Below are 26489 nucleotides of genomic sequence, written 5' to 3' on the forward strand. Positions count from 1 at the left end.
TACTCCTATATTATATCTTTGTATATATATATTTCTTATGTGCGTGTGTATGTCACTGAACTCCTCCTAAACGACTGGACTGATTTTGATGAAATTTGTTATGAGTTCAAGGGGACTTGAGAATGGTTTAGATTCACAATTTCGTCCGTGGGAAAAGGTTTTTTTAATATTTTTTTTAATTCGTAAGTAGTTATAGAATCGGAATCTATGCATATGATCAAGTGATGATCTTTAGCAAAGTTGTTGTCCAAGAGCCCACGAGGGTTTGGGAGTTGGTAAGACCAATTTTCGACAGATGGCACCACTGTCATTCCAATGCAGGTACAAATTTTCCGTTTTATGTATGTCATATTATTTTTTTAAAATGCGGGCGAAGCCGCGGGCACCACTAGTAAAAATATAAAATCGAAATCATACAAACAAATAAATGAAAATGAACGCAAAGTTTTAATGCACCAAAGAGCTTTTAATATAACAAGAATTACGTAATATAAATGTTATACTTATATGAAATACTTATAGGCAAGTAGTTTTATTTCATCTTGTAATAATATCTACACTAATATTATAAAGAGGAAAACTTTGTTTGTTTGTTTGGTTGTAATAAATAGGCTCACAAACTACTGGACCGATTTTTAAAATTCTTTCACCATTCGAAAGCTACTTTATCTACGAGTAACATAGGCTATATTGAAATAAATTGAAATATATTTGACAAATTGATCTTGAGGCGGAACAAAGTTTGCCGTGTCAGCTAGTTATTATTAAAGTAATAATATCCACAAAAAATGATATTAACAAATAAAATAAATTGTAAATCATGATAAGTATGATAGTGTGTTGTTGTTAGGGCCTGATTAATCCTTAGGCTAATTAGGCTGCAGCCTAGGGCGCGAGGATCGGCGGGGCGCGCCAAAATTGTGTCTTCGGCACTTTTCATTTCATGCTAGTAAACAAAGTCAAAACTAACATATTACTTTTGAGGTCTATCGTAACGGTGGGGGTGCGTCTTCCTTCATAATTAGCCTAGGGCGGTCAGAACTCTTGATCCGTCGCTGCTTGTTGTTTAGGGAATTCGGTTCTCAAGGGAGCTCTCTTTATCTTTACAACTCTCAAGAGTATTTAATACCTTTTTAATACCTTCGGTATAAAAAGTAGACGGTGATCGTCATCACTGTTTCTATGGATAAAGCTAATGACATTAAAAACGCATATAAAATTACCTATTACACGAAATCGAGCTGAAATATTAGTATTAGATATTAATATTAGGTAGAAAAATGAATTAAACTATTATGACGCTTAGGAATGTGTTGTCGCCGTAAAAGATAGAGACAGATGATAACTCGGCAACGATCGGCAAGTTTCGGGTGAATTCGTGCTCACATCTGCCAGCACTGAGCACAACGTCAGCACGGTTAGTATGCAGTGTAATGGACGCGCTATGCAACAAATATATCGGATTGTTGCTATTTTATTACAAACGTAGACGCATTTATAAACTATTTCGGTAATATTCAATGAATAATAGATATTTTAGTGATATAGTGAAGTGAATCAGACTGTATAAATGAAATAATATGTGTGACTAATACTTGACGTCAGGGAATAGGTACTTGTTAGGTTATGTATTAATAGTATTTAGAACCTAATCCAATATATTCGGGATTAGGTACGACCTAATACAGTTTCCAATTTTAAATACATACCGGTATAATAAAATGCAATGCTTCATCGTTTTCGGATGTCGTTGAATACTTTCTGCTGAAATTGCTACTAACGCCATCTAGTTATAAATGTAAAAACGTATATAAATAATTTAGTACATGGCATTTTTATTTGATACGTCGTTATATTCGTTATGTAAAGAGTATTTTTATAAATATTAATTTACATCTTAAGAAGGTATATTGACAAACCAAAAAAAATCTTGTATCCATCCTAGAATTATAAAATTAAATTTTAACTAACCTATTAATTTGAAGACGAAAATATTACTTTTTTGGCGGGACATTATTGCATCGACTTTGTGAGATAATGTGAGATAATGGCGCCAAAAGTGTCAAGTTTCGCTTGGAAATACTTTGTCGACACAGGGAATTTTTTCGCCGAGTGTGCTATATGCAAAAAGGTGTTGAATTACAAGACTACGGTGTCGAATTTGACAAAACATTTGCGTAAACAACACGGTTTGCGGAATGACGTCACTCAAAGTAATAAGGCGGAAGGCGCGTCATCACCGGAACGATTTATTGGTTCGTATGTTAATATTTGTTGTTGTTTTGTGTATGCTATTATAATATAGGAGTAGGTAGCAGACGAGCATGCAGCCCACCTGATGGTAAGTATCTAGTACCGCCCATGGACATCTGTAATCAACCCCAGATAGGATATAGATATTCCTATCTGAAGTCGACCACAAATGCGCCGTTACTCCTGAGGACTAAGCTGGAACGCCTCGAAAAAGTATTACACCCTTCAAAACGAAACATAGCAGCGCCTAACACTGCTGTTATTAGGCAGAAATAGGTGTGGCGGTGGTACCGCCGGAGTCGAACCACAAAGGGTTCTATCACCAATTCCATTACCATTTTCTAATAAGCAGGAAACTCCGGAAACAAGACGGAACTCGGGACCTTCCGCGTTTGCGTCATCGAATCTTTTGTTCTTGTGTATAAATAAAATGCAACAACACGCCGCGATGATAATATACTTGTAATATTGATCTTGAACAAGTTTCAAATACCAGGCACCTCTGATTTTATCAGTATTTTACGTATTAGAAATTAATAATCACTTGCTTAAACGGTGAAGGAATACATCGTGCGGAAACCTCCTTCCCCGAAAAAAACTTTTTAAAAGTTTCCAAAGGTACCTATACTTGGCCAGCGCCGTGGACTATAGGCCTTATTAGACCACCCAATTTTGAGGCACCCTAACCCTAACTAAGAGTGGTGTAATAAGACTTAGGGAGTTAGTGTCCCTATTTAGGGCGATCGGATCATCCCGATCTGCCTAGCTCCCTAACTAGGGTACACGCCCACCCTGGATGCAGGGCCCTTCATATCGGGTTGTGTAATAAGCGTTTATGGCCTAATTCTTCTCATTTTGAGAGGAGACCCGTGCCCAGCAGTGGGACAATAATAGATTCATGATGATGATTGATCTTTCGTATCTAGTGGACTTAAAAGAAGCAATGTTGTTGCTCTGAAATTTAGAGAAATGTTATAATGTTGTAATAACATAAACTATTTTCTTGGTTCAATTTACAACTTTTATTATTCCCGCGTAAAGTCTCGCGCCAAGCGCGTTCTTTTTCTTTTTTTATGTTAATGCACACAATCGTATAACCCATATAGCCAGTGACTATATAAATGAGCACTTATTATTATAAAAATAACACATCATGTATATAACACAAAATAATTAATTAAAATAATACTGTAATTAAATAAATTGAATATATAGCTAACAGTTGCTTTCCACGATTCTTTTCACATTTAATTTCACGACGTCAATGTCATAAATATTAGATACTCATAAAAACGATTGAAATCATAGATGATAAAAATATTAAAAAAAAAACTTTTTCTTTACATATATTTGTAATATAAATAAGCCACGAAATGATAAAAATGTATAAATGAGTATTTATAGTTAAAAAGTATGTAAATATGTTACGTTGGCCACTATAACAACATATGAAATGAAATGAAATGAAATATATTTATTTTGAATAGGCCAACGGCGGCACTTACAAATTGTCAGTTACAATATTTTCTTAAACTACTACCGGATCGGAACGCGACTATACTAAACAAAGCTTAAATAACTACAATTTCTCGGCGTTTAGCGCATTAACTCTTTAACCGTTATAGATGGTTCGAAATTTCTCGGTGCATTTTACTTCTATGATTGCTATTATAAGGAATACAAAAAATAAAAAAATAAATGAAAAATCGGTGGTAGCGTGTGCGAGTTCGACTCGCAATTTCCAATTATTTTCACGACCAAAGGGCTGGCGCTTACCTCGGGCAGAGAATTAGCTTTGCTATTCAGCGAGGTAATGTCGCCATCGTTTTGGGGACTCTTCCAAGAGACAACAATTTGGATGAAGCTTATTATATTTAACTATTTTATAATAAGTATTTTTAAAGCCTGTTTCATATATTATTTTGTACTATTTTATTAGGTTAATATTGTAAATAATTAAATGTAACTTTTAGAAAAAAAGAAATAAAAAAATATATATTTAAAATTTAATTATTAACACATATCTTGTAAAAGACTTCGGAAATTAAGTAGTTACATAGAAGCTATAAACTATTAAAGCTAGAAAGATATGGTGGCGTCCTCTGAGTCGACCATAAATATAAATGTTTTTTTACTTTTAAAATAAAGGTATATTTGTGTAGAAACCTGTACGAATATATATACGAATTTTGTCAGTTCATGTGTAGCATCGGTGGTTCAGTGGTAGAATGCTCGCCTGCCACGCGGGCGGCCCGGGTTCGATTCCCGGCCGATGCATATCAAAAACGTGTGTAATGTTTTTTTTAATATTGGACACATTTTTTTTCAAATATATGTTTTTTTTTTACCAAAAATATACATCAATTCTGAAATTAAATATTTTTATTGCGATAGTCAGAGACAAAATATTTCACTTTCGGTTTTGCAACCGGCATTGTTTTATTTATTTGGTAGCTGTCAATTTTTTTGTAAATATTCATCAGTTTTCCATAAAATGTAATTATCATTTGTTAATATCTTAAATTAAATGATTTTTTGTTTTTATTAGTAAGTAGTGGCACCCGCGGCTTCGTCCGCGTTTTTAAAAACCATTATATAACCATACTTAACTGTAAATTTGTACCGTTGACAATTTTAAAGATGAAGAAACATTAATATTTATTTAATAAAATATTTTTTACTGTTACGGCAAAATATGAACTTCATTGGAATGATAGTGGCGCCATCTGTCGAAAACTCGGAAACCTTCGTGGGCTCATACACATTTTTTATATAATACTAGCTGACCCAGAAAACGTTGTTGCCATATAAATAAATAAATGTTAAGGGTGAACAACCCTTATCACTTAGGGGTATAAAAATAGATAGTAGCCGATTCTCAGACCTACGGAATATGCATATAAAATTTGGTGAAAAGCCGTTTCGGAGGAGTACGGTAGGTTTCATATATAATAAAATTTGAGATGCCGTTAGATAAGTCTATGATAACTTTAAATTGTATATTTTTAAGCAATCAGGTTAATAATAATCTATATAGGTAATATATAAGTGAATGTGGTTTGAAGGTGATTCACGGTGATTTGAACCCTTTGTGATTCGACTGCGACCTGCGGCACCACCGTCACATTTATTTCTGCCTCATAACAGCAGTCTTAAACGCTGTTGTCTTCTGGTTTGAAGGGTAAGGGAGACATACTTTTCTGAGGCGTTCCAGCTTAGTCCTCAGGGGTAGCGGCGCATCTGTGGCCGACCTCAGGCAGGAATATCTATTCCTACCTGGGGTTCATTACAAATGTCCATGGTCGGCAGTAGCCACTTACCGATGTCAGATGGACTATATATATACGAATATAGGAGTATTATATAAATAAAAAAAAAATCGAAATCAAACAAACAAATATGTATATGAAAAGGAACGCAAAATTTTAATGCACCAAAGAGTTTTTAATATAACAAGAATTATGTAATATATATGTTTGAAATACTTATACGCAAGTTTTATTTTATCTCGTAATAATATTATGAATAAAGTAATAATATCCACAAAAATTGATATTAGTAAAATTTGTAAGTCATGATAAGTATGATAATGTGTTGTGTGTTTAAACCTTTACAACTCTCAAGGGTATTAAATACCTTTACCTTCGCTATAAAAAGTAGACGGTGATCGTGATAATTATTTCTATGGTTAAATTACATTCAAAACGCGTATAAAATTACCTATTACGCGAAATCGAGCTGAAATATTAGTATTAGATATTAATATTAGGTAGAAAAATGGACTGAAATTATTACGGCGCTTAGGAATGTGTTGTCGCCGTAAAAGATAGAGACAGATGATAACTCGGCAACAATCGGCAAGTTTCGGGTGAATTCGTGCTCACGCCTACCAGCACAACATCAGCACGGATAGTATGCAGTCTAATGGACGCGGTATACATAGAAATATATCGAATTGTTGCTATTTTATTACAAACGTAGACGCACTTAAAAACTAATTCGGTAATATTCAAAGAATAGTGGATATTTTAGTGATATAGTGAAGTGAATCATTAATAAATTAACAGTGTTACGAATACTTGATGTCAGGGAATAGGTATTTGTTAGGTTATGTATTCATAGTATTTCGAACCTAATCCAATATATTCGGGATTAGGTACGACCTAACACAGTTTCCAATTTTAAATGCATACCAGTATAATAAAATGCAATGCTATATAGTGTTCGGATGTCGTTAAATATTTTCTGCTGTAATTGCTACTAACGCCATCTAGTTATGAATGTAAAAATGTAAATATATAAATAATTTAGGACGTGGCATTTCTATTTGATACGTCGTTATATTTGTTATGTAAAGTGTATTGATATAAATATTAATTTACATCTTGAGCACATAAATTAGTATAGATTACTCTCACTCCTAACAAGAAAATGTAACCAGTTTTGACAATTGAAATAGTTGCGTAAAAAAGTATTGCCACGTCTCCGTGCTAAAATTTCCTTAAAATATTTGAAATAATTATTTATTTATTATGTAAATTACGCAGTATTAGTTATTTATTCGTAAATTTTCTCTAAATATGTTTTTATTTGTCAAGAATTCAAAAAAAGAACTTACCAATAAGCCGTTTGTGGCTTCATTCAATTTCAAGGCGGCGAAGTTTCTTTACTAATCTATGATTGAGCAACAAAACTACTTGTGTTCATCCTAGAATTATATAATTAAATTTTATCTAACCTATTGATTTGAAGACGAAAATTCGACTTTGTGAGATAATCATGGCGCCAAAAATGACAAGTATCACTTGGAAATACTTTTACGACAAAGGGAATTTTTCCGCCGAGTGTTCTATATGCAAAAAGCTGTTGAACTACAAAAGTTCGGTGGGGAATTTGACAAAACATTTGAATAAACAACACGGTTTGCGGAATGACGTCACACAAAGTAATAAGGCGAAAGACGAATCATCACCGGAACGATTTATTGGTTCGTATGTTAATATTTATTGTTATTTTGTGTATGCTATTATAATATAGGAGTAGCAGACGAGCATGCATTCCAGCTGATGGTAAGTGTCTACTACCGCCCATGGACATCTGTAATCAACCCCCATAGATAACCCCATATAACGCTTAACACAGCTGTTTAGGCAGAAATATGTGTGGCGGTGGTGCCGCCGGAGTCGAACCACGGGTTCTACCAACTTCAAATTTACTAAATAATATTAAAATAAGCTTAAATAAAGCTTTAAAAGATAGGGGTCGCCATACAAGAAACTACAGTTTTTCGGCGTTTATCGCATTAACTCTTTAGCCGTTATAGATGGTTCAAAATTTTACGGTGCATTTTACTTCGATGATTGCTATTATAAGGAATACAAAAAATAAATAATAAATGAAAAATTGGTGGTAGCGTGTGCGAGTTCGACTCGCAATTTTCAATTGTTTATATTTAAAATTTAATTATTAACACAAATCTTGTAAAAGACTTCGGATGTTATGTAGTTACATAGCCCTAAACCAGTGTTCGGCATAGTGTGTACCGCGCCACATTGGTGTACCGTGATCATTAGTTGGTGTGCGGAAAAATAAGGTTATCTTATAAAATTACTAGTTTATGCCCGCGGCTACGCCCGCGTTTAAAAGAAAATAATATGACGTACTCACATACATAAAACTGAAAATTCGTACCTTCATTGGAATGGCAGTGGCGCCATCTGGCGAAAATTGGTCGTACCAACTCTGAAACCTTCGTGGGCTTATGGACAACATTGCTAAAGATCATCACTTGATCAAATGCATAGTTTACGATTCAGTCCTTACTAATATCGATTAAAATAATCGACTTTTTTGGTCCAAAAGATCGATTCTCCGATTAATCGATCTTAGATTGCCATCCCTAGTTCCCGTGGGATTTCCGGGATAAAAACTATCCTATGTCCTTTCTCGGGTCTCATACTATCTTTGTACAAAAATTCATTAAAATCGGTTCAGTGGTTAAGTCGTGAAGAAGAGACAACCAGACAGACAGACAGTTACTTTCGGATTTATAATATTAGTAAGGATACGGGTTTTGTGTTTAGTAAGGGTATGTAAAATACCTACATAAATCAAGCGAGCGCCCGAGCGAGGCGTTTTGTTTCGTTCATGTAATTCTTTGGTGTCAATAAATGTTGATTAATATTACTTAAAAACTAATTATTAATTTGTGGTGTACCTCTAAAAAATTTTAGCTTTCCTAGATGTACCTTGAACACAAAAGCGTCCTCTGAGTGGACCAAAAATAAAAATGTTCTATTACTTTTAAAATAAAGGTATATTTGTGTAGAAACCAGTATTAAATATATACCTAAATTTAGTCACATCACGTGTAGCATCGGTGGTTCAGTGGTAGAATGCTCGCCTGCCACGCGGGCGGCCCGGGTTCGATTCCCGGCCGATGCATATCAAAAACGTGTGTTATGTTTTTTTTAATATTGGACACATTTTTTTTCAAATACAGTGAAACTTGGTTAAGTGGGACCTGGATAAGTGAGAAACCTCCATAACTGGAACTCATGCTGAGGTCCCAACACTTTGGCACTGAATTACCTCTGTTAGTGGGACGAGGTAAACCTCTATATCTGGGATTTGTTCTTTCGATTTATCATCATAGTTACCTCTATAACTGAGACAGCGAGTAAATTTTATATGCATAAACCTCTGTAACTGAGATAACATTGTTTGTTTACTCATTCTTATTCTACCCACAAATTCCACACGTAATTCCAAGTACGTAAGTACAAATTTTGAATTTTGTACAGCTTCAAAATTTTGTACAGCTTCAAAATTTTGTACAGCTTCAATTACCTTCAGTTTTAGTTTCGCTTTACTATCATACAGAAGTTTATTTGAAAAATGTCAAAACGAAAGCTACAATCGTTATCATTACGTGAAAAACTGAAGTTAATATCCGTTTATGAAAGTGGGAAGACACGTGAAGAAGTTTGTGCCGAATTTAATGTGCCAAAATCTACTCTGTATGTATATCTGAGACACTGGGTAAGTGGAATACCTCTATAAGTGAAACGACATTGCAGGTCCCTTGATGTCTCACTTAACCAGGTTTCACTGTATATGTTTTTTAACCAAAAATATACATCAATTCTGAAATTAAATATTTTTATTGCGATAGTCAGAGACAAAATATTTCACTTTCGGTTTTGCAACCGGCATTGTTTTATTTATTTGGTAGCTGTCAATTTTTTTGTAAATTATCATCAGTTTTCCATAAAATGTAATTATCTTTTGTTAATATCTTAAAATAAATGATTTTTTGTTTTTATTAGTAAGTAGTGGCACCCGCGGCTTCGTCCGCGTTTTTAAAAACCATTATATAACCATACTTAACTGTTGTACCGTTGACAATTTTAAAGATGAAGAAAAAATAATATTTAATTAATACAATATTTTTTAAATTTGAAATTCATTGGAATGGTAGTGGCGCCATCTGTCGAAAACTCGGAAAACTTCGTGGGCTCATACACATCAACTTTGCTTAAGCTCATCACAAGATCAAATGCATAATTTACGATTCTGTAAAGGATATATAATAGAGACCAACATTCATTTTTTTATATAATTTAGAAGTAGCAGACGAGCACGCAGTCCACCTGATTGTAAGTGGCTAATGCCGCCCATGGACAGGATCAACCCCTATAGATTAGATATTAGAACCCCGATAGGATTAGATATTCCTACCTGAGATCGGCCACAGATGCGCCGCTACCCCTGAGGAATAAGCTGGAATGCTTCGAAAAAGTATGTCTCCCTTACCACACCCTACAAAATGAAACACAGCAGCGCCTAACACTGCTGTTATTAGGCAAAAATAGGAGTAGCGGTGGTGCCGCCGGACTCTAACCACAAAGGGTTCTACCACCTTCAAACCACATTCACTTATATATTACCTATATAGATTATTATTAAAACAAAAAACCTGATTGCTTAAAAAATACATAATTAAAAGTTATAATACACTGAAAAGTTATAATAAGTTGACTGCTTGCTCGTCTGTTACACTTATATTATAAAAAAAAAGACTTGTACTATCGCCAAATGTCCAAATAAGTTACTTAAAAATACGTATATTTACGTCACGTTGACGATATTTCTTTCCTAAAATTGCAAAGCTGACAAAAAAATTACTAAATATAACTGATTTGTCAAGACATTACAACATGGCATTAAAATTAACAAACGTACTACAAAGGAAATTCCGTGTTACGTAGTCATTTTTTCGTGACGAATGAGTTCCAATGACGCGCTATGACGCATGCGGATGTACCTACTCGTATTATAATGATAGGTCGTGTGTAATCTCGTAATTCGACGTGACGAAATTACAATACCCTTGTACGAAATACGTGTGAATAATTAATGTTATTACTTATTTTAATGTGCTTGAAAAGTAAATTAATAATAAGTATGTCTAAATATCTGCCATCCATATACTACTATTAGTAGTATATCTATGATATCTGCTATATTGTACGATACAATGTTGCCCGTAAATTGATACGCGCGGGATTTTTCTATTTCAATGCTATTTAAATTGAGGAGGTTAGGAACAAAAGGTGACATTCAAGTAGAACTATTTATATTTAAAGATAATTATTAATTGTGACGACTCGACTTCATTATAAACCGGATGCGATGAATCATTTGATTTATTTTTGAATACGAATTTTGTAAGCCACCAGACATTTTCAAATGTAAACTCATATGTACACTCGTAATATTCATACATATATTTATGATACAATTATAATTTTAACTACCTTGTAATTATGTCATAATTCATTGTTTTATGTAATGAACAATATGTAATTATTTGTTGTAATCATCATCATTTTATGAAACTGAATAAGCGTTGTGGCTCTGTCATACAATGTTTTTATTAACTTCATTCAGCTATATACTATATTGAGTATGTATTTTATGTACTTTTATTGTTAAAAAATGAACTCGGTTAAACATTTATTTGAATACACCTTGCAGGATACTCATTACTCTTTGAATATCGTTAAGATGGCGTGACTGTCGTAAATGCGAGACTAGCGTCATCTGCAATTACTATTTGTTTACGTTTGACTTTTACTCGGCTTTGGGTTATCCACAGACACATACAATACAACATGGTTTACAATATTTTACCGCTGTGTATGGGATATCAAAATAATATCATCGAAAATATTGTTATTATATCGAAATCGAAAATATATTTCCACACGAAACGACATAATAAATTATAGAACTCTTTCTTACTTGTCTTAATAACTCTTTCTCATTTAATTTATCGTTTTAAATAAGTAAAATAATATTATTTGATAGACTTTTAATTTAAAAAGCCGTAAGTCTTAAACTAGGAACACTGATATTCATATCTATCCGCTATCTAATCGTTTCGTATTTGACGTTGACATCGGACGATACAAAATGGCTGCCGAGTAGGGTATCGGTTCGTTTGGCAACGAAATATGCCATTATATTAAATATCAAGCACCAATATCGGTAATATCTATAATATGTCCAGGTATACCACAATATTTTGATATTTTTGTTTGATTGTCTATGCATATTGACTTGGCGGGAAACTTTATTTACTATTTATGTGATTTATTCCATATTATTCTCCCAATAGCGATACTGTGTATAATAAACGAAGATCCAAATCGTGGGATTATTTCGAAGTGGTTGATGCGACGACATTTACCGCGAAATGTAATATTTGTCACGAATTGTTCTCGTACAGAACAAGTATAACGAATTTAATGAAACATGTTCGGTCGGCGCACCAAATACTTGAAAAGGGCTGTGGAAGTAAAGCTAAGAATGGATCGCCATCTGAGGATGAGGGGTAAGTACTGTTTATTATTATTTTGGTCTTGAAATTATTTCGTTATTCAATTTTTGATTTTCGTAAAACTGAACGGTTTTTTCTTGAATTAACTGTTCTCATGGAAGTTATGGCCTGCTAAATATCTTAATATTATAAGCAATAAGCGGACGTGAACGCACTAAACATTTTGTATGCATTTATAATATTGTTGTGTTTATTACAAAAAATATCCATGCTGTTTATTCATTGTTTATTCTTATAAGATTCAAATAGTAAAGAAGCTAGTCCACTTAATGGTAAGGCGTCACTGCGGTCACTGGACGTCTCTAATCTACTCCATATATACCAGGGGGCCTACCACAGTCTTTTAAAAACCATCATAGTTCAGTAAAGTTTTATTTCCTCCTTAAAACAGTAAAATATTCTGTCATACACTGTTGAACAAACTTAAACCCTTTTAATTTTTTGCTTATCCAATGTATAAAACCAACTGAAATTGTCATATTTTGTTTAAAAAGTTAAATTTCCTGCAAAAAAAGTATAAGTATGATTTAAATATTGTTTTAAGAGATGGTAGTAACCCTCCAGGGTCTGATGCTGATCACTGATGTGTTAGTTGTTACTATTGAGAAATGAGATGACCGTCTCATTTCTAAGTCGGCCAGAATCCTCAGCCTTCCACCGAAGCAAGAACTGCTTTACTAGAAATATGTGGGTGGTGTGTGGTTTGATACATCTGGTTTAATTTCCTGGTTATATTACATACATTACCTTCAGATTAGCAGAGTAGTAATTTTTAGTCTCGAAGGGGAGATAGAATACATTTTATACGGCTTACCAAAGAATAGATTTATAGATTTGTCTTAATAGTGTGATAGATATAGACTGTACGTAGGTACAAGTGACTTAGCTAGATTGCCTCAGAAAAGTATGTCTCTCTCAGCACACTAAGCTTGCCCTTATGTAACGAGTTTTAACTGTTTTAGAGCCCTCAAAGTCCTGGAGGACGATACCAAAGATGAGGAGGAGTCGCTCTGCCTACTCTGCCAGAAGTCCTTTGCGTGTCAAGACACGAATGAGGTGATGGAGCATATGACCAAAGTCCACAATATCACCACAATAAAGTTGTTGGATGGAAATATACAGTTCGAGCAGGAACTTAGTAACTTGTGAGTATTAACTATTTTTTTATAGTTACTTAATAATTAGGCAGACGTGCTACCTGATGGAAAGTAGTCATTGCCGCCTATGGACATGTTCGACAAGCATGTGGGCGGAGCATAAAACTATTTGAATACCTATTCAACAGTTTAGTCGGTATGTGATTGACCCCACATCAAGGAAATAACCTTTGCATATGATTGACACAAATTCATCAACGGTCCTTACTAAAACAATGAATAACTTAATTATTTGTAAAGGTTGCTTCCATTTTAGTTTTATTTGGTGTATATATTAACTGATCGGACCTCTTGATCCAGGGGTCCGAGGTTCTACTTCCAGGCACCTCTGATTTTTTAATGTTATATGCATATTAAAAATTAATTATCACTTGCTAACTATAAGTCGAAGAAAACATCGTGAAGAAACATGCCCACTTGAGATATTTTATAAAAAATAATGATCTGGATGGTGTGTGAAGTCTACCAATACGCACTTGGCCAGCGCGGTGGACTATGGCCTAATCCTTCTCATTCTGAGAGAAGACACGTGCCCAGCAGAGGGACAGTAATGGGTTGATGATGATATTTGAACCAAGGGAGAAGCCAGATCTAATCTTCGAGAAATCAAGGCGGGCGTCCCTCAAGGCAGCGTAATGGGTCCTATCTTATACCTAATATACACTTTTGACTTACCGACCACAGATGGGGTCCTCTTGGGGACATTCGCTGATAACACCGCACTAATTGCATCTCATGCCAGTCCTGTGGCTGCATCAGCTATGCTGCAAAGAGGTCTAGATGAGGTTTCGGCCTGGCTAAGGGACTGGAGAATAAAAGCCAACGAAACGAAATCGGTTCAAGTAACTTTTTCTCTCAGACATGCAACATGTCCCCCGGTTGTGTTCAACGGTATAACAATTCCCCAGTCGGACGACGCGCGCTACTTGGGAATTCACCTGGATAGACGCCTAACATGGAGGAAGCACATTTTTACCAAGAGAAAGGCTCTGAGTACACATCTGCGCAAGCTTTATTGGCTCCTTACACAATCAAAGCTGTCTCTAAGCAACAAACTACTCCTTTACAGGGCCATATTAAAACCAATATGGTCATATGGATCCGAACTGTGGGGTACTGCAGCAAACACACATTTGAACATATTACAACGTTTCCAATCAAAAATGCTTCGCATGGTGACTAGTGCCCCATGGTACATCACAAACTCCCAACTACACAGAGACCTAAAAATAACAACTGTAAAGGAGGATGTTACAACTAAACTCAAATCATACTCTCAACGTATAAAGAGACACCCCAATGTGCTTGCCAGTGAGCTAATGAAGTCCACACACACCTTTAAGCGCATCAAAAGGAGAGCTCCCCAGGACCTTCTCCCTTCTTAGAAATTGCCTACAAGGATTCACTTATAAATGGGTGCGCCACTGGGCGTAAACCATGCATGCCTACTAGTAACCACATAACCTCCAGCTAAATGCCTTGAGAGGCAGATTGCAGGATACAAGGAGTTAAAAAAAAAAAAAAAAAAAAAAAATATTTGAACCTTTGTCCCTCATCTCTTCAGTCTTTCGTGCCCGTCTTAGTATATATACATTTTTAGGGTGAACTCGAAGGGCGTGGGTTCCGCGTGGGACCACTTCACGATAAAGGACACAGGATCGTGTCTCGCGCAGTGCAACTTCTGCGAGGAGCTGTGCTCGTACGAGAGCGCGGAGGGGCTCATGTCGCACCTGGTGGACCATCACCGCGTGGCGGTGGACAACGGAGATGGAGAGGCCGGGGTGACCAGGTAAGTGTGCTGGTGTAGTTTATAGGACGTGTTGGATGCGAGTGTCGTGACGTTCGTGCGTGTCAGTGTGTGTGTTTGTGCGTGGATGAGCGTTTTATGAGTAAGATTTGATACGTATATGTTAGTTTTTGTGTGCGTACGTTGTTGCGTGCATGTGTATGTGTGCGTGTGATTTGGTGTGTTTGTTTATGTGTCCATGCTTGTGGACGTGCGTGTGTGTATGAGAGGTCTTTAATGTATAGTGTATATGTGTGTGTTTGTTGGTGTGTATGTGTAGGTGTGCGCGTTTTTTAATGTGTAACGCACACAAAACTCACACACACACATATATTCGTTACATAGAGAGTACAATATGAGTGTCCTGTGTCTTTCGAAATCGCGTTTTTATATTTCTGGTCACTTGGAAAATTAGAAAAACAGTCGAATACCCGTTCCGACGCAGATGCGAGTTTGTAGCGCGTGTGTGTGTTTTAATATTTATGCAAGTGTGTTTATTGCGTGCGTGTGTGTTAATTTGTATAAGTTAGGGGTGTGCGAATATCGTTCGAATCGAATCGAATCGAATATCAATATTCGATTCGAAATTCGAATCGAATAATTCGAATTTTCGAATTATTCGAAATTCTTCGAATAATTCGAAAAATTTCGAATAATTCGTAAAAATTTCGAATAATTCGAAAGTTTTCGAATAATTCGCGAATTAAGGGGGTATTCTAGTCCAGAAGCATGAATTTCAGGTAATTTTTTGAAGTGCCGTAAAAAAAGGCAATCAATATTTTTACCAATACAATACAATTGTTATTTATTAACATTACAAGAATAGGATCATCCCCAAATTTCAATTTTTACTATTTTTAAAAAATTCGAAAAAGTAAAAAAAAAAGTACAAAATCAATTTTTTTATTCAAGCAGTCGCCATTTTGTGAAAAAAATTTTTTTCAACTTTTCCCTAGTTCATGCCATAATTGAAAATAAGAAACCCTGAAAAAATTCGAATTATTCAAAAATTTTCGGATTATTCGAAAATTTTCGAATTATTCGAAAATTTCGAATTATTCGAAAATTTTCGAATTATTCGAAATTTTTCGAATTATTCGGGAACTTTCGAATAATTCGAATTTTCGAATTATTCGATTCGAGTTTCGAATCGAATACTAATATTCGATTCGGAACGAATAATTCGTAAGTTCGAATTATTCGCACACCCCTAGTATAAGTGTGTTTATCGTGCGTGCCTGTGTGTGTGTTAATTTTATACGATTGTTTATTGTGTGTGTGCGTGTGTTAATTTGTATACGAGAGTGTGTGCGTGTGTGAGTGTTGGTGTGTGTTTGTGCACGCGTTATTTGTCATATAGGGAGTACAATATGAGTCCGTTTAAATCGAAATCGTGTTTTGTTTTTTTTGGTCACTTGGAAAATTAGAAAAACAGTCGAAATCCCGTTCCGTCGCAGATGCGAGTCCCGCAAGCGGCGGCGCTGGAACCCCGCGTGGGAGCACTTCACGGTGCGCGACCCGCGGCTGCGGCTGGCGGCCTGCAACACGTGCGACACGCTCTGCTCGTACAGGACCAACGTGTCCAACCTGCTCAAACACGTGCAGAGATATCACGCTGACGAGAGCAAACTAGATAAGAATGATCCTCAGTAAGGAATTTCATAAATTTTGATGTGTTTTAGAGGAATTCCCGGTGTAGGAGTCAGATGAACGTTGTCAGTTTTGTCAATTTTACAGGAGAGCAAAAATAGTGTGAAAATCGCAATGTAAGATATTGCGAACAATATTCTTTGATTAAAAAAGGTATTTTTTTGCAAGAAGTTCTTATAGGTCTAACAGATAAGGGAACATACCCATACTACGTGACCCATTTAGGGGGGGAGGAAGGTCTTTATTACGCCGAATCACAGGGTTGGGGGGGGGGGCTTATATTTTTGTCACGTAGTCGAATTCATCGAGAGAAATCTAACGCTTTTTTGCTATATTTGAATATGGCGGAGTGTTTAATGGGTGGTACTGACGCACATATGTCGACGCATCAACTGATTGAATGAAAACTGTTTGTCAGTTTGCAGTTGAGTGAAGTTGTCAAGCAAGTCGACGAGAATCCGTGCTACAGGCGTATACAATAATGCCGTTGCACGATCGGCTGTTTCACAAAAAAATCACATTCGCAATACTACGTAACAATTTGAGGAGGGGGGGAGGGGTCTTAGCATATACTACGGGTGGTCACCGGAGGGGGGACGGGTCAAAAAATATTAAAAAATAGATCACATAGTATGGGTACGTTCCCTAACATGATAATTAAAACTAATTTAACGGTACTCATAATACATTATTCGGGTTCAATCGAAAGTGGTTCTTATGTTATTTAGTTGTTTTGGAACCTGTGACATGTTGAATAGCGTTACGTCGTTTTGCAATTTCATTAGAGGACTACATTGTGAACCGTTTTGTGAAAAAAACTATTTTTTTTTTTTTTTGTAGATTCGTTCATCTGACTCTTGCACAGCCAATTCATAGTTGAAAAAATAACCCAATTTTTGATAAAAATAATACATGATTTGATAAAAATGATCGATATTCATATTACTAAAGGTCGAAATTCCATCGAAGATCCATTTATGCGAAAACTGACTTTTAAGGCCGAGGGGGTCTAAAAATCGACCCCTATTAATTCACATAAATTCAAATTGGATTTTTTTTTAATAATAGAAAATCAGACGAGCATGTAGTCCACCTGATGGTAAGTGGCTACTGCCGCGCATGAACATCTGTAATCGACCCCAGATACGATCAGCTTCATATTTAAAATTGGCCACACCTATTTCTGCCTAATAACAGCAGTGTTAGGCGTTGCTGTGTTCCGTTTTGAAGGGTGTGGTAAGGGAGACATACTTTTCCGAGGCGGTCCAGCTTAGTCCTCAGGGTTAGCGGCGCATCTGTGGCCGACCTCAGGTATCTAATCCTATCTGGGGTTGATTACAGATGTCCATGGGCGGCAGTAACCACTTACCATCAGGTGGACTGCATGCTCGTCTGCTACTCTTATAAAAAAAACTAAGTGGGGAAGTCTCAGATAAGTCTCCCTTACCACACCCTTGGATCTGGCAAAAGCCCCAGTATTATCAAATGTATAGTACATATGGTACAAGTTTTTTTTTTAATTTTTATTTATGGTAAATAAAAATTAAAAAAGAAACTTTAAAATTACGAGTACATAATGAAAATGTTATATAATCAATATTACATACAAGTATTTCTCCGCAGGTCAACGTGGTTTCACAAGCCGTTTAAACATATAAAAAGAAAGATTATAATAAAGGACCATTTGTCAAGAGACCCCAAGGTCAAAGTGAGTACATGAAGTTGGTAAGGTTGTAGTCATTATCAACCCATCACTGTCCCACTGCTGGGCACGGGTCTCCTCTCAGAATGAGAAGGATTAGGCCATAGTCCACCGCGCTGGCCAAGTGCGTATTGGTAGACTTCACATAACTTTGAAAACTTTCTTTAAAGAATTCTCAGGTAGCAGGTTAACCAAGTTATATAAATGCACTTGATTATTTTCAGAAGAGTTCCAAAGCGGATCCTCTGTACATAAAGATACAGAAAGAAGAAGAGGATGAAGAGGTATTATCATCTGTACATATAAATAAAATTGGAGTGTCTGTTTTTAATATTGAAATAACCGCTTTTTACTATACGGTACATACACCAAAATAACATTTTTTTACAATTTTTGTCTGTCTGTCTGTCTGTTTGTTCTGGCTAATCTCTGAAATGGCTGAACCGATTTTGACGGGACTTTTATTTTTTTTGTTTGTTTAACGTTTTTTTTATTTTTCTTGTGTCAGAATTAGCGGCAACAGTAACAAAATATGGAAAAATTAATTATTCGGTCACCCATCCAAATTCAGACCACGCCCAATGTGGCTTAACGCCATTTTTTGGCTGCCAAAGATCTTAATTTTCCAATTACTGCCATTCTAACTAAAATAATAAAAATCTTGAATAATCTGCCCTTAAAATCCTTAATAATAATGAAAATTTTCAGATCGCACAAATGCATGAAGAATACTTCGATAGTAACGACGACTTTGAGGACAATTTCAAAGAACAGTACCAAGTCAGAAGACGGAGGCCTAGCTCCGAGAGGCCTCGCTCCCACCTCTACCACTTCGCGAACTACGTGACGTCACTGCTAGAACAGCTACCCGATAATGTGTCGAAGAAACTACAAATGGATTTCGTTAAACAAATTTTAGAGGCCCAAATATCTTGTGATAAACACAAGGGGGAAAATGATTTGGATATGAAAACCGTGGAGACCACAGAGGTGGTTAAAGTTGTGATCAGCGAATTGGATGTGAATGGATGTGAAATTATTAAATGACGAAATTGAATGTAAAAAATGTGTTGTTTTATTTATTTCCAAGGGTAAAACTGACCGATATTATGAAGACTACGTTATACACTTTGGTAACTCAGATAATTTTTTTCTACTGAATCCTCAGTCAGAAATACCACTTAAGTACGGTATCGTTATTTTTTTTTCTCTATAATAAATAATAAACGCTTTCTACACTCACAGCCGCACACTAGGATTCCCTGTGTGTGGGTGCTATGAACACAGACATAGACAAATACACAAACACCCAGACCCAGAAACAGAAATCTAAATTCATCATTTAGATAACTGTCTGGCCGGGGATCGAACCCGGGACCCTTCGCGCGTCAAACCGGCATGGTGACCGCTCCGCCGCGCGGGTCGGTAATTTTATGAGGGGGAAACCTTCAAAAGGTGGGTATGCCGTGGGAACGGCACGGGATTATGTGGGATTCTTACCGTACTAAGACCCCCGCGGTGGCTGTCCTCGGCGCTGCGTAGAGGACTCCGGGATCTCCAGAGGAACGCAACCGGAGTCCTCTTAGCGCGTTGCCCCGTCGGGCTCCGCCCAGGTGACCGTGACGCTCGCCACACCGTCTGGTGTGTACGACGGTATGCGACCACACATACCGCCGTCCTTCCCGGGGCCGCTCTCCGGGCGGTTCGAGCTACCACTCTTGCCACCCACGACCCCAGAAGCCCCCTTTTAGTCGCCTCTTACGACAGGCAGGGGATACCGTAGCCCTATTCTAGTCCTGGAACTACAGGGACCAACGGTATCGTAATATCTGTGTTACGTATAACATGTAAGGAACAAGTCATACGTTTATTATTCATAACTAGACATCGGATTACATGAAATTGCATATTTGCATATGCAAATGCATAAAACGTCATTTTTGGGCGCTATCGTATATTTGACGAGCTTTTGCCCGCGGCTTTGCTCGCGTTACGAAGTAATATTTTCATCCCCTATTTTATCCCCTTGGGGGTAGAATTGATCAAAATCCTTTCTTAGCGGATGCCTACGTCATAACATCTACCTGCCTGCCAAATTTCAGCCCGATCCGTCCAGTGGTTTGGGCTGTGCGTTGATAGATCACTACGTCAGTCAGTCACCTTTGAGTTATATATATTTAGATTATATTTTCATTGATAGATTATATTAGTAGTTATTTATATGGTCCATAAGTACGAAATTTGTTGGGTCATGCCCTATTTATATTTCCGTCGAATAAGTAAACTGATGTAAGGGTCATATCCAAATTACCATAATTCGTACGTCGTATTCATACCATATTCAAACTTACCATAAGTATTACATAAATATTAACAAAATCCAGTGTCGTTACTATGTTACCTAGCGCAATGACGTCACCAGGGCTAGATTTGGAGTATTTGCAGACGTAACTATTGCCTAGGGACCTCCACAAATAATTTCGACGAATCGGCAATTTAGTTTATTTTCAGTCTTATCTCAATTTAGCGACAACACTTTCATGTAACTATTTACTTATATACATTTTACGTAGGTAACTTATTTGTTAAATAATATTTCCCGCAATAAATTGTTGAAAGAACTGATATAGCACTTTATTTTATTTAGAAAATAATTAAACTTCGATCAAGAGTTGTTGATGAAGCTTACACCTCTTTCTTTGCTCTAGGCACAATATAAGGATATATATTTGTACTGTGCCCTAGGGCCTGTAGGCCACCAAATTCATCCTTAGACATCACGAGTCAAATAGAATGACTAGAATAAATAGTTTTCGCGTGAAAAATCATAAATCACAAGTCGTTTATACGGCACTTTTTATATTCTTAACTGAAAGAAAAGTCTTGAGACTTATTATAACACATTAATAATAATTTTAAGCAGTCATAGACATAGATTAGTAAAGATTACTCACTCCTAATAAAAAAATGTACCAATTTTGACAATTAAAATTGTCACTGTCATCTATTTTCGTGTTGGAAATTAAAAAAAATGTAGTTTTTAGAGCATTTACAAATAAAACGGTATTTGTCCGTACTTTTTCCTCCCATTTCGTATTTTTGCACCACTTGACTGCGCAGATCGGCATAGTATCATTGATTGATATCTATACTTATCTATGATTATAGCTAATAAAATCAATATGTTTACAACAGACGACGACGACTCCGACTACGTGGTGCCGGTGTCTGAGGTGAACAAGCTGTTCACTAAGGACCGCAATGGGCGAGCGAGCTGCGACATGTGCAACGCCACCGTGCCCATGACACAGAGCTGCCTCACTGCTCACATCAAGGAGGTCCACCCGAAGATACTGGTATGTATTCTATACTTTTTTTATTTTTAACCGACTTCCCAAAGGAAGAGAGGTTATCTATTCGTCGCGTATATTTTTATGTATGTCCAGCGATTTTTTTATAATATAGGAGTAGTAGACGAGCATGCAGTCCACCTGATTGTTAGTGGCTACTGCCCATGGACATATGTAATCAACCCCGGATAGGATTAGATATTCCTACCTGAGGTCGGCCAGATGCGCCTCGAGGACTAAGATGGAACGCCTCGGAAAAGTATGTCTCCCTCTAAACTAGAGCAGCGCTCAACACTGCTGTTATGAGGCAGAAATAAGTGTGGCGGTGATGCTGCCGGAGTCGAACCGCAAAAGGGTTCTCCCACCTTCAAAATACCACCTTATGATGCTGGATACAGTTTTCCTTGGCTGCAGTGACAACTTACCATCGTGTGGACTGCATACTCATTTTCTACTTTAATCCGACTAACTCAGAATATTTTAATCCAAAGGGATTGATTACAATAAACTATAGTTGAATCTTTGCCTTTACTTTTACTGGTAACCATAGATTAGTAAAGATTACTCACTCCTGACAAGAAAATGTACCCAGTTTTGAGAATTGAAATAGTTGCGTAAAAAAGTTTTGCCACGTCTCCGTGCCAAAATGTCCCTAAAATATTTGAAATAATTATTTATTTGTTATGTAAATTACGCAGTATTAGTTATTTATTCGTAATTTTCTTTAAAAATGTTTTTATTTGTCAAGAATTCAAAAAAAGAACTTACTAATAAGCCGTTTGTGGCTTCATTCAATTTCAAGGCGGCGAAGTATCTTTACTAATCTATGCTGGTAACATAGTTTCGATGTTTCGACATTAGCGACATAATATAACGGAGACAGCATGTCGGCTCCGAAATTTCGTGCGCAATTCTCGGTCGGCGCAATATAGCTAGCTAAGTATTATAGTAGCGCGCTAGCGGGGAACTGTATCGAACGGACGAACTTCGCGCCGTCCGCAGTTGCCGCGTCGCGCGCTATCCGATAGCGTCGCTCGGGGCCTCGGCTCTCCGAAACTTGTGATTAGTTAACACCGATACTTTCGTGCTTCGTGTCAGTTGTAATACTTTAGTTATACTCAAAGACTAGTAAAAAATAAAGACAGGTCCCAAATACGTAATACGATAACGATAAAAAACAATAATTTTATAAAGATGGCGGATAGTTACAACGGTTTAACGATGTATATCGGATAACGTTATGCGTTAATAACGTACGCCGTTTTTATCGAATTCTCGGAAAATGTCACGAAATAACGGATACTTTCGGAATTTCGGAGTTATTTTTCGGAATAGGTGATATATTCATTAGGCATGTCGGATTACGTAGATATTTTCAACCTGTCAGAATACTAGGCAATATTTTCATTGCATTGGACTATACGCTCTGTTGCTTTCAAAATAAACAACATACATATGATAACGTATTCGTTGTGTAATTTACATATATAGACTTTTAATTTCTACGTTATAACGTTACTGGTTGGTTCTTTACGGAGTTTTGTGTACTTTACTACTGTGTATTTTCGAATACTTATTTTGATTTGATTTATTCTGACGGCCGCTTAGTGCGAAATGAAGGTTGTGTTGTTTTGTCGCGGTATAATTTTGTTTGTTACTTCGTTTGATTTTTAAGTACGAGACCTATATTTTAAAATGCCAAGATATAATCCTGAATTATATGATCATGTGAAGGTCATAGAATACAAACAAAATGCAATTACTCTAATGTAAACCAAAGGTATTATAAGAAAATTATTGGCAAATCACACCTATGAACTTAGTTTGGTGAGCTTAGGGTAAATTAGAACATGGTCATGAGCTCATGAGTCATGACCATATCATAGACCATATAAGTACATTTTTAAGTTATACTTTCCATTTTTAGGCGTGATAGAATGAAATATCAATGAAATAGAATATGCGCGCGCAACACTTGAATGAAACAGGATCGAAGGCGCCCGGGACCGCCCAGGGGGTAGGTCCTCCCAAGGCCGGCACTAAACCGCTTTGAATAAGCTCCGTTCGTATCTACCATATTATTCAAAATAACATTCAATAAATTTACCTAAGTATAGTGTGTAAAACTTCAAGTCCGCTCTGAAGTTAATGGGCGCAGGTGTCAGTCAGAGAGCCAATCCGGTCATAAATTTAGTTTTTATTTAGTGCATATACTCCGTAGCAACATAATGGCACACTTAAAGGACCATTAAGACCGAGTTTCTCGTTTCAAATATACGATTATCGAAAGAATATATAATATTTTGTTCGTCTAAACACTCGCTCTTCTCGCTCGTAGCCTTGGGCGATAATTGCCTCGCATGGAATATTTTATTGCGTCCGTGTAAACAAAATTTCAAAGCAATCATCGTATTTCGAGATTTTATGCCAGTTGCTAGCATGAGTGCAGTGCGCGAGGGTGTGTTATTATATCTGCTCTTCTGAGGCAAGAATATTGTTGTATTTGTAACAAATCTCGCACTGAAAACGATTCATACTGATTTGTACGAAGCTCGTACGGACTTCGTGTTTATACAAGTCGAAATTATAGTAAGGAGATTCTGCTTATGAGAATCTCGACTTATGTAAACACGATCTCGTATGTCATATTTTGTAGTCCGTGCGAGTATCGTACAAATCAGTTTGAATCTTGTTCAGTGCAAGATTTGTCTTTCGAGTTTAGTGCTAACTAGTGTTTCACATAATACTTTATTGCGTTAGTTCAATATTATAAAAATAGTTAAAAACTTTTCACTCGAAAAATAATGCTGGCCATATTTAATTAGCTGTGACGCTGTATTCGTGATTAAAAAAAAGAAAAAGGGATTATGGCGGGAAACGGTAAATGACAAGGACGATATTTGTGTGTCTTGAGATTCAAGTTTTTCATTGTAGATACTCCTAACACTAGTATATTATTCGTAAAAATGACCCGATCTTATAAATTTGGGACTGCTGAAAATATTAATTTCATAGAACTGTATAGAAATTACGAGTGTTTGTGGAACACTGAGAACGAATATTATAAGAATCGTGATGCGAGGAATGCAGCTCTGAATGAATTTGCTGAGGAATTGGGTATCGAGGACTTCGGTCCTAAGGAAATTACGGCAAAAATTAAAAATATGCGAAGTCAATATTTGCAAGAACGAAAAAAAATTAAATCGTCTTTGGGGACTGGAGCTGGGGGTAAAAATGTTTACGTGCCAAAATTGTCTTGGTACCATTCTTTAGATTCATTTTTGAGAAAACCTTCAGATTTTCTATCAACGGTCTCAAATCTGGTGAGTACCAAATATATATTTTTTATTTTTTTATTTATAATATAGGAGTAGCAGATGAGTGCAGTCCACCTGATGGTAAGTGGCTACTGCCGCCCATGGACATCTGTAATCAACCCCAGGTAGGAATTGAATTTCCTACCTGAGGTCGGCCACAAATGCGCCGCTACCCCTCAGGACTAAGTTGGAACGCCTCGAAAAAGTATGTATCCCTTACCACACCCTTCAAACCAGAACACATACGCTTAACACTGTTGTTATTAGGCAGAAATAGGTGTGGCGGTGGTGCCGCCGGGGTCGAACCACAGAGGTTGTATCACTTATTGTGTAGATCGTCCAATTCTTAAAGTAAATATATAAATGGAGTTTTCGTAACCCGAAACATATTTTTGAATGTCTCTTCATCCTCCAATTGTCATTCAAGGCACGACGTATTAGATGCTCCTAAATCATTCCCTCTCGCTATCCATTTTTTAACCCAATACCTTTTCTTCTTTTACCGTTTAATTAATTCTTGTCAAAAGAGCAGATATAAATTAAAACACGCTCGCGCACTGCACTCATGGTAGCAAGTGATATAAAATCTCGAAATACGATTATTGCTTTGAAATTAAATATTGCATGCGAGGCAATTATCGCCCAAGGCTACGAGCGAGAAGAGCGAATGTTTAGGCGAACAAAATATTTTATATTCGTTCGATAATCGTATCTTCGAAACTAGAAACTCTCTCCGTCTAAATGGGCCTTAACTGCTAGTCCGCCCTGCAGTTATTGCGAGCAGGTGTAGTCTCATACAATTTGCTATGGCGACGCGATTCATTTCTATGTTCAGAGCGGACTAGCAATTTTACGCGGACTATACCTATGCAGTGCGCAGGGTGTCCCGCGCTGTCTTCGTCCCGCTAATACCTAGAATTTGCCATAGCGACGCGACTCGGTTGTATATTCAGAGCGGACTAGCAGTTGTGCGTGGGTTATACTAAGGAAATCAGTAGGTTGTATTATGTATTGTAAATCTGGAAAGTTGACACCTTGATTTTTAAATTTATAAATATGATCTGATATAGTCCGCGCCAAACTGCTAGTCCGCCCTGAAGATGTTGCGAGCAGGTGTAGCCATACAATTTGCTATGGCGACGCGATTCATTTCTGTATTCAGAGCGGACTAGCAATTTTACGCGGACTATACCTGTTGGCGAGAGCGGCAGCGGAGGGGGCCGAGGGTTATTCGTGGACTATACTAAGGAAATCAGTGGGTTCTATTATGAATTGTAAATCTGGAAAGTTGACACTGATTTTTAAATTTATAAATCTGCCAGACTCGTATACGGAAATACTTGAATCTTTGTTTCATATATTTGAACACA

General features: G+C 36.6%; 2 protein-coding genes and 2 non-coding genes across 15 annotated transcripts in view; all 4 read left to right on the forward strand.

The window, feature by feature from the left end:
• Positions 1-26489, forward strand: part of LOC140751235 (uncharacterized) — a 92619-nt gene that overhangs the window by 49107 nt on the left and 17023 nt on the right. For 8 of the 11 annotated variants that reach the window (XM_073085111.1, XM_073085108.1, XM_073085109.1 and 5 more), the window contains one exon: positions 21648-21808. In XM_073085111.1, the coding sequence (XP_072941212.1) occupies positions 21648-21808 (161 nt within the window). Of the gene's footprint in view, positions 1-1944; positions 2256-6192; positions 6350-7005; positions 7241-21647; positions 21809-24731; positions 25126-26489 lie in introns of those variants that run through there. The other 3 variants (XM_073085116.1, XM_073085117.1, XM_073085121.1) reach the window with 3 other exon arrangements.
• On the forward strand, positions 4460-4530 carry TRNAG-GCC (transfer RNA glycine (anticodon GCC)). The gene has a single exon. It is a non-coding gene; the product is annotated as a tRNA-Gly (tRNA).
• TRNAG-GCC (transfer RNA glycine (anticodon GCC)) lies at positions 8627-8697 on the forward strand. The gene has a single exon. It is a non-coding gene; the product is annotated as a tRNA-Gly (tRNA).
• On the forward strand, positions 11648-19518 carry LOC140751238 (uncharacterized). 2 transcript variants are annotated; one of them, XM_073085125.1, is made up of 8 exons: positions 11652-11827; positions 11936-12151; positions 13120-13302; positions 14915-15103; positions 16558-16749; positions 18374-18458; positions 18677-18736; positions 19161-19518. In XM_073085125.1, the coding sequence occupies exons 1-8, from the start codon at positions 11820-11822 to the stop codon at positions 19497-19499; spliced, it is 1272 nt and encodes a 423-aa protein (XP_072941226.1). In that variant the 5' UTR covers positions 11652-11819; the 3' UTR covers positions 19500-19518. The 2 variants fall into 2 exon arrangements, with proteins under 2 accessions (XP_072941227.1, XP_072941226.1); XM_073085126.1 differs by lacking the exon at positions 18677-18736 and having other exon boundaries at positions 11648-11827.

This window comes from Epargyreus clarus, unplaced genomic scaffold, assembly GCF_041222505.1.
Source record: "Epargyreus clarus isolate Ecla_fem2 unplaced genomic scaffold, WU_Ecla_fem_2.2 ptg000022l, whole genome shotgun sequence".
In the NCBI taxonomy this organism is placed as follows: domain Eukaryota; kingdom Metazoa; phylum Arthropoda; class Insecta; order Lepidoptera; family Hesperiidae; genus Epargyreus; species Epargyreus clarus.